The following is a 9,082-nucleotide window of genomic DNA, read 5'->3' as shown; positions in this document are numbered from 1 at the left end:
GCTTTATGAACATTGAAAACACCAACATGTTGTCACAAAACATTTTCCAGGAGCTTGCTCGACAGTTTTGTTGAGAGGTCAAGGAAGAATTTTGAGTTCTATAATGTTTAGTTCTTAAGTCAGTTCTATATCTGCTATATTGCCCCCCCCCCCTTTCTGGAAACATCTGTAAAAGAAGCTTTTTGTAAAGCATCATATCTTATAACTACAGTAATATGTGTGTTTGAAATAAGTCTCATAGCAAACTCATAACTAAAACCAGGCAGAGAGCTTGCTGCACTGGCTCCTGTATATTTTAGACTTTAACGTCCTAATACTGAAGCTCTTAATGGTTTAGCACTCTCTTACCAGGAGGCTACGTCACTGACAACCTATTGCTAAAATGTCCCTTCACAGGCCCCCAGGTCTACAGCAGGATTTTAAAGTCCCCCAAATTAAATTGGGGGAGTGTAGGCGGGGCTATAAATTGGGTGGGGTGTGTGTGTGTGTGTGTGGGGGGGGGGGGGCTGTAGAAAAACTATAATCAAAACAGATGACCTATTTCTAAATCCTATATAAACTAAGTAAGTAAACTAATATAAACTTAACTTATCACTCTCCCTGTAAGCAACTAATGACTAACTGTCTGAACTGTTAGTTAGATAAACTATCAGCTACTTAGCTATATACTGTAGGCAATGCTGTATAAGTACCTCTGACTGATAACATCTGGTTTTCGACGAGCAATTATTCTTATTTTTATGCTTATTATTCTTATTCTTATTATTCTTATTTTTAACTACAGAAGCGGGAGCCCCGGACAGTGGGAAGTTCAAGAGGCTGAAAATCCCTTTTGTGAGACGTCCTCACAGTCCCAAACCTAGTTCCAAACTCACCTCCCGCATCGTGGTGGAGGACACTGCTCCAAAAGGTACATTCATCATGGTGTTTGTATTTGGTCAATATTTGCCTATACCCAAGGTTGTCCAGCAACCGAAAACATTTTAGCATCTGCCGATTTGAATTATCGATTGTCTGGCTCTACATTGAATTATTTGGTTTACACATGTGCCTTACTGTATGTCTTTAAAACCTGCTTAGCTCCAGAGGTGGTTTTGGACTTTGAGGAGAACCTAAGGCAGAACCGCTTGGCTGAGGCTACCCAGCAGCTGATTTCGCGAGAGGAGCAGCTCTTCAGCCCGGGAACGGCAGTGGCAGAGAGGGAGGAAAACAAGCTACAGGAAGACTATGAGATCCTGCTGAGCCGTGTATGGATGGCCGTCCACGCCACCTTCAGCTCCGCGTCTTCGGGAGAACACCTGGCGACACTCCGCAGCGCGGCGGCGGCCGTCGCTCGACAGGAGGAGCAGGACCGGCGATGGGAGGAGCAGCCGGAGGGCGTCAGAGTCCCTGATTGGCGTCCACAGAGGTGCCGACGTACCCACGATACACTGCTTTGGAAAATGGTGGAGTCACGGCTTAGGAACGCCGCCAAAGATGAGGTTATCAGTGGCGAGGACAAGCTCTCAACAGAAATGAAGAAGGAGGTGTGTAAGGTGGGAAAGCGCTTAAAGGAAGACCTACTTGTAGCTGTCAGGGATGTGGTGGACTGCTACCCACAAGAGTTTGATATTTTGAACCTGTACGCAAGGATTTACCACCAGACTTTCTCCACACGACTGACAGAACTAACCCGTTCTGGAGTTGACATTGATGACTGTTGCTATCTGCTATTCTGGATAAATGATTATTATCCAAAGTAAGTCATATTGATTTCTATTAATAAATGTATGTTTTTTTTCCTGTATCTCATAGAAAACTCCTTTTTGGGAGAAGTGATTCTTATGATCTGATGACTGAATCAGGGTTTTTCTGAAAAAGAAAAAAAGAAGTTCCTCCAACTCCAATTTGAGCATTTTCTATTTCAAACTTGAATTCCTGTTTCCTTGTAAATGACAGCTAACTTGTTTTGTAATGTGTGAATTGAGGAGTTTAACTATATCAAACAGTTGTAATACCCCCTCTTGTTGTGTCTATTGCAGTGTCATCTTGAAAAATGATAAGTTTGAGGGGAACATCAAGAGTGGGTCCTTGGGAACGCTGATGCCTGAGGCGGACCTCGCAGTATTAGAAGAACAGTATTTAGCTCACAAAGAGGTAAACATTACTAGAAATACTGTAGCTCAATATCGATGACTACATTTTAACACTTGATTTAAGGCTTTGCTCAGAAAAAGGGATTATGGATTTGACGAGATAACTTGACATTTTTTCCAGGCTAAAGTGAAGACTTGGTTGTCTTCGACACTGAGAAGGGAAGAGGAGGAGGTTTGGTTGAAGGGGAAGAGGCCTGAGCTGATAGACGGATACTGCTTCTGTCCCCTCGCCATAGAAGTCTTAGAGGTACACTTAACCGGACAACTTTCACCAACCTAGTCACCTCATGTAAATGTTGTTAACGCATTGCACATATTTCTTGCCATTTTAATTGGAAGGGGATACAATAGCTTGTATCAAAATTGCATTAGTCTACCCATGCATCCACCTCACACATCAGAGTGACAGTTTCAGAAGATATTGTTGGTCTGTAATACATCATAGTTATAGGTTCTCCACGTTAAAGTTTGCTAATGTATTGGCCTTGTTTTTGCCAGGTGGTTGACAGTGCTATGAGAGAGGCCAGGTCTGTTCTGAGCAAGGAGAGTCAAGCCCAGAGAATCCTCTGTCAGCTGGATAGCTTCTTGACCAGGTGGTGTTCTCTTTCCATCTTCCCCTTCTCTCTAACTCTTGTAGATGGACATGACAGGAAATGCTTTTCCAGTGAACAAGCACGTAGTTCGGGAGGTAGAGCGGCCGGCTTTGGTTCAGAAGGTCCCCGGTTTGATCCCAGCTCCCGGCGTCATGCCGACGTGTCCTTGAGCAAGACACTGAACCCCAAAATCACCCCAAAATCACGTCTTCTCACAGCAAGAAGGTCTCCCGGGCCTTTCTGTGCAGAGTTTGCATGTTCTCCCCGTGTTTGCAAGGGTTTCCTCCTAAGAGCCTCCCAAGAACATCTCAAAAACCCATACGAAAAACATGCAGAACAACAGATTCTTCAGCCACTGACGAGGCAGCTCACTGCTCCTGGTTGAATAAATAAAAATTCCACCGGCGACCACTGAAGATCTTGCTCAACTCCCCTCTCTCTCTCTCTCTCTCTCTTTCTCTCTCTCTCTCTCTCTCTCTCTCTCTCTCTCTCTCTCTCATTCACTGTGAGTGAATGGACTCTTTGATGGTGTGTGGGCCACATAGGAAGTGAACTGCTAGAGGTGTGGCTCATCCTCCCTCTCATGTGCGAAACACAAGACAGGACGCTATCTGTGTGTGTGTGTGTGTGTGTGTGTGTTGTGTGCGCTGTCGCCCCTGACTCGCGTGTGTTTGTGTGTGTCCCATGTGGCCAATAAAGATCCCTCGCGGTCCAAAATTATTATTATTATTCTGGACACCCATGTTTATTTTTATTAACCATAAACTACTTTCAAATGAAACGGTACATGGAATTTAATACAAGCAGCACTTTCGTGTCTCTTGTAACCTTTAACTTCTTCAAACTTGTAGTTATAAACTGTAATGATTCTCTACAACTGGGTGATGCGTCGTTTTATTTTATTGTATCGCCAGAATTAACAGAATGAGAACAATCTTTTGTTATACATATTTGCAGTTACAAGAGCTCTCTGGATGAGTTGGTGAAGAGAAGACCGGAGAACACTCCGGCAATCCTGAAAGCTAACCTGGTTAGCATCGAACAATTCAGGTAGGCTTGGTCTTTCCTGTTCATTGTTGCTTATTCTTGAGAAGTGGGTTTGTCTACTTCTGAAAGGGTGACGAAATACATGTCTTGTCCTATCTTTCCCCACGAATATTCAGTTTCATTATAGATGCTACGTGTAACAAGATCACACTTTATTAATCCCCAAGGGGGATTATGGGAAGGATGGGGTGGATTATGGGAAGGATGGGGTGGATTCGGGTGTAACGGTAGCAGAGTGACAGAAAAAAAGTGCTGAATACAAAAGAAGCAGAAAGCCAAGTAGCCTACATAGTATGCTTACTAAATAATAATAATAATAATAATAATAAACAAGGGAATCCTGTAAAGGAAAAGAAATTCAATGTTAAGTGCCAGGGAAGAGGAGGTAGGGGGTCTCAGGCACTGTTATAGACTCGGCTGTTGGCACAAAGAATCACCTGAGCCGCTCTGTTTAGCGCAAATGGTAAATGGACTGCACTTATATAGCGCTTTTCCACCTTAGCGGCACTCAAAGCGCCTTACAATGGCCTCTCATTCACCCATACAGCGGTAGCTGCCATGCAAGGTGCTAACCTGCTCATTGGGAGCAATTTGGGGTTAGGTGTCTTGCTCAAGGACACTTCGACATGTGGACAGTCGGATCCGGGATTCGAACCACTGACCCTTCGATCATCGAACGACCGGCTCTACCAACTGAGCAACAGCCGCCCCAGTGCAAGGCAGGGATGAGCCTGAGGCTGAAGATAACCATATATTGAATCCTCCACAGGGACTTCAGTTCCACGTCTGAGGGGACCACGGCCAGATGTACGTCCACGTTATCGTCCCTGAGAGACTGTGGCTATGGGTACTTCACCAGCCCCATGCACGTCGATCTAAAGGTAAGGAGATGGATTATCAAAAATAATGTTTGTTTTTTTTAAACACTGGACTTAAAACATACAAGACGTTTCGGTGTTCATCCAAACACCTTCATCAGTTGTTTGGTGCACAGAAGGAAACTCAATCAATTGTAGACACGAAGGAGCATGGAGCATGGATGAGTTTGAGGAAGTAAATATAATAATATAGAACTTGGCCAGTCAGGGAAAGCCCCTCCCAAATGTATAACCAAATATTGGTTCAGGTATTCAAGATCAGAACCAAATCGTGAGACACTATGTTGATACAACTGACCACTCAGCCACACAACCAAATAATTAGATCATCCAAGACACACAGATCATTTTGTTAGACTCAGAGTTAGTTGATACCTTTACAATCATGTCAACTAGATTGAAATTGTTGACTTTCCCCAAATTTTTTGTCTGGATTTGACAAAATCCAAAACACATTTAATTTTACCCAGATCTCTTTGTGGCAAAGGCTTCTCCTGATTTAAGACTGGAAAATGTGCCAGTTAACTCCAACCAAGACTGACCTCTAAATAAACCTGGTCCTGCCAGGTGCATTACCGCAAGTGGTGGACGCAGGCCTGGCTCACGGGAAGTCAGATGATACTGGACAACATTCTAGGGACTCTGGACAAGAACCTGCAGCAGTTTAGAGACCTGAAACCTGTCTGTATGGAGGTACGATTACACAGAACCCTCCCCCCAACACGCACACACACACACACACACACAAAAACACAGATACACACGCACACACACACAGACACAAACACACACCCATGCATACACACACACACACAGACACACATATATGCAAGGAAACTACAGTACAGTGATTGTGTGTTTGTGTGTGGGTCTGTGTGTGCATGCGTGTGTGCATGCGTGTGTGCGTGTGTGTGTGTGTGTGTAGGAGCTCATTGGAAGGCTCCATACAGAAGTGATGGTGGAGTATGTGAAGAGGATGATGAAGAGGAAGATGAAGCTGAGAGGCAGAGAGCAGCAGGTGACCGCAGCCCAGTTACTGTGTGAAGACAGCAGGACGCTGGACGCCTTTTTCACTGAATGGGTAAGCGGCTAAATGCACGACAAGATATGCTTTGTTGACCGGTAGGGAAATTTGTCTTGGGCTCCAAGTCGCTGTATCACATTTCTGGCTTCTGACAAGATTTCTGGCTTCGTTTGTGGTTTTTAGCATTACTGATTGAAGTTGAGCACTGACTTTTAATCGTTCATCTCCATGAACCATCCAGACCTCTCATGTCTGGCACAGGCCTGCTTTCTGTCCCCAGAGAACATGGAGAAGCAGCGTTCAGTTTTTATGCCCCACATATTTGGAACAAACTTCCAGAAAACTGCAGGTCTGCTGCAACTCTCAGTTCTTTTAAACTTGCCTTGCAGTTTGGCATTCTGACCCGTCTGCCTGAAGGCAGCACCTCAAACTCTGGGTTCAAGATGTGTGTTCAGAATCTTCTGTGCCTCCTGGAGCACAAGAAAGAAAGAAAGAAAGAAAGAAAGAAAGAAAGAAAGAAAGAAAGAAAGAAAGAAAGAAAGAAAGAAAGAAAGAAAGAACGAAAGGACATTTTCTCTTTTGTAGTAAAGCATTCTCAATTCAATTCAACACAAATAGAAATTGAAAATGTTTCCCTTCCTAACACACACACACACACACTGACATACAGACCAAATCATACAGAGAGAAAGAAGGAGAACTAACACAATGCACGGTCTTCCATCTCATAATCTCTCTGGAATGTATCCTCCTGAGCCCAGAGATCCCAAACCAGATGTGGAATGCTATTACGCCACTACATTAAATAGTGAAGTTGATAGATCACTAAGGCTGTGGACTAAAACTCTTTGCCTTTAACCCGTGAACAAAACTGAGGAGTTTATAGGAAACCTGGAATTACATACAGTATTTCAACATTTATTACACTCATTTGAATCACCATAGTACAATATTGTGCATTATAAAACAGTTTTCTGACTTTCTAATATTTTACCCAGGGTTCCAAAGAGAGCTGGCTGAGCGAAGTCCTGACTAAATTGGCGGAGGTTGTGAGACTACAGGACCCAGGAAGCATCCAGCTAGAGATCGTCACCCTGGCTAGAGACTACCCTGACCTCAGGTGAGAAAGACTACGCTGGGTTTGAGACATCATCAGCAATTTCCAATACAGTCCTTACATGCACAGTACTAAATGTGTACCATATAATCTGAGGGATTCAATATGAACGTCAGTTGAAGTGAGGTGTTTTGTCCATGCTTGGCTGCCCTCCTGTGATGTTCTACAATCTCCACAGTCATTGAAGACGAGGGGTTCAAATAATATAATATATATATTATTATATATATATAATATATATAATAATGGCAACTTGAGCTGTAGCTGAGCCATGCCGTAAAGGAGCACAACAACTTTTTGGGGACATTTGCTTATTTGGCGTCGTCCCCAGAGTCAGACACAAAGATCCAGATCCTTCTCTTCTCTGTGCGTGCAGTGGTCAGCACAGAGACCCGAGCCTAGCTCAGGAGGTAGAGCCTAGCTCAGGAGATAGAGCGGCAGGCTGGGGATCACAAGGCCCCCGGTTCAATCCCAGCTCCGGCATGGTGAAATTGTTCTGTATCGCGCTGTACCTAGTACTACTTTACATACTGCAGCCAACGATGACACAGTACACGTCATCACACTCAAGTAGCGGTTGCCTTGGTGACCAGCAGATAGGTGGGGTCTCATCAGATGTCTGTCTGGCTGATATCTGCTGTCTCCTACCCTTACCTGGCTGCTGATATCTGCTGTCTCCTACCCCTGCCTGGCTGCTGATATCTGGTATCTCCTCCCCCTGCCTGGCTGCTGATATCTGGTATCTCCTCCCCCTGCGCAGTGGAAAAATACAGGCCAGGGCCGGGATAACAGGTATCAGTTACAGTCAACACAAAGGGAGCATTCACCAACTGTGGCTATTTGCTGATCCTACCATGTGTTAGAAAATACACCATTGTGTTGCTTGAACAGTAGCTGGTGAGCTAATGGTGTTAGCTATCTTCCTGGAGAGGTGGATTTTCTAACACAGTGATTGTATCAAATATAACACAATGTGTTGTCCTTATATAGACGCATTAGTGTGTTGATATTAACACATCTGTTTTAAGAGTTTTGTATTACTAGAGTCACTAACAGTGACTCACCAAAAACCCTATTGCCTCTGTTGTGTTCATACGGATACAAGCGGCCAAAATTAGATTTCTCCGGAGGGTGGATGGGGTCTCCCTGAGAGATCGGGTGAGAAGTTCAGTCATCCGGGAGAGACTCGGAGTAGAGCAGCTGCTCCTTTGCGTCGAAAGGAGCAAGTTGAGGTGGTTCGGGCATCTAGTGAGGATGCCTCCTGGCGCCTCCCTAGGGAGGTGTTCCAGGCGTGTCCGGCTGGGAGGAGGCCGCGGGGTAGACCCTGGACTAGGTGGCGGGACTACATCTCCGCACTGGCCTGTGAGCGGCTAAAGATTCCCCAGGCAGAGCTGGTTGATGCTGCTAGGGAAAGGGATGTCTGGGGCCCCCTGCTGGAGCTGCTGCCTCCGCGACCCGACCCCGGATAAGCAGATGAAGATGGATGGATGGTGTTCATGCCATACTGAACTGTTCCCATCAAACCTATCCACAAACATGAGGCGTTGGGCAGAGGAATTTTGATTTCGGTATCTTTCTAGAGATATTCAGGCATAATACGTGTTGATAGTATGTTGATAAGTTGTGTTTTCCACCTCCTGTGTGTTGCTTTCTTCCAGTCACCGTCATGTTTCTGCCCTGCTGTCCTGCAAAGCCAACCTCACAGCTGCTGTCACCCGCAACATCAAAGAGAGCCTGGAGGTGAACCGCCCCTCAGTCACCCAAACCAATACCACGCCTCCATTCTTCTCCAAGATCCCGCTCAAATGAGAGTGAGAAACCTCAAATGGGATGACCAGTCTCTACAATGGGAGAGATTCTGCTGATTCTCCAGTCTCTTTTGTACTAAAGCATTCAGTTGGGGAGTGAACCCAGAATCTTCAGTTTACTGGAGACTGACGCTTTGTCAATTGAAGTTCAGTCATCCGGGAGAGACTCGGAGTAGACTAGGAGTAGTCACTTTGTGACTCTGAAAATCTTGCCATGGTCTACGGTGGTTTCATAAGTGGTTTTCTATCAGTTAAGTCAGTGACCTAGCCTACTAATTAGTTACAGTGAGCCTAGCCGACTCGACTGACATGTTCTGAGAAGTGCTTGTGGACTAGCTAGGCCTCATTTCAGGCCCTATGAAAAAAAACAATAATAGTGGCTTCAATTTCAAACGTTATCATGTTACAATCATGTCTCTTTTCTATTGTTAACTCATGTTTCTAGTGTGCCTAGTGCTCCTGTTTGGGTTAGCTTTCTAT

The 9,082-nt window shown here is 44.8% G+C and overlaps 1 protein-coding gene across 1 annotated transcript; it reads left to right on the top strand.

Annotated features, from left to right (window-relative positions):
• Positions 1 to 382: 382 nt before the first annotated feature.
• On the top strand, positions 383 to 8,603 carry tnfaip2a (tumor necrosis factor, alpha-induced protein 2a; the record flags this gene model as incomplete). The annotated part of the gene is made up of 12 exons (XM_084439577.1): positions 383 to 404; positions 785 to 910; positions 1,081 to 1,738; positions 2,022 to 2,136; positions 2,257 to 2,382; positions 2,634 to 2,728; positions 3,686 to 3,778; positions 4,545 to 4,656; positions 5,221 to 5,346; positions 5,579 to 5,734; positions 6,676 to 6,797; positions 8,453 to 8,603. The coding sequence occupies 12 exons, from the start codon at positions 383 to 385 to the stop codon at positions 8,601 to 8,603; spliced, it is 1,902 nt and encodes a 633-aa protein (XP_084295703.1).
• Between the last annotated feature and the right edge of the window lie 479 nt (positions 8,604 to 9,082).

This window comes from Borostomias antarcticus, assembly GCF_949987555.1.
Source record: "Borostomias antarcticus genome assembly, chromosome: 6".
Classification (NCBI taxonomy): Eukaryota; Metazoa; Chordata; class Actinopteri; order Stomiiformes; family Stomiidae; genus Borostomias; species Borostomias antarcticus.
The sequence above is the reverse complement of the archived record's forward strand: the minus strand, read 5'-3'. Positions and strand labels throughout refer to the sequence as shown.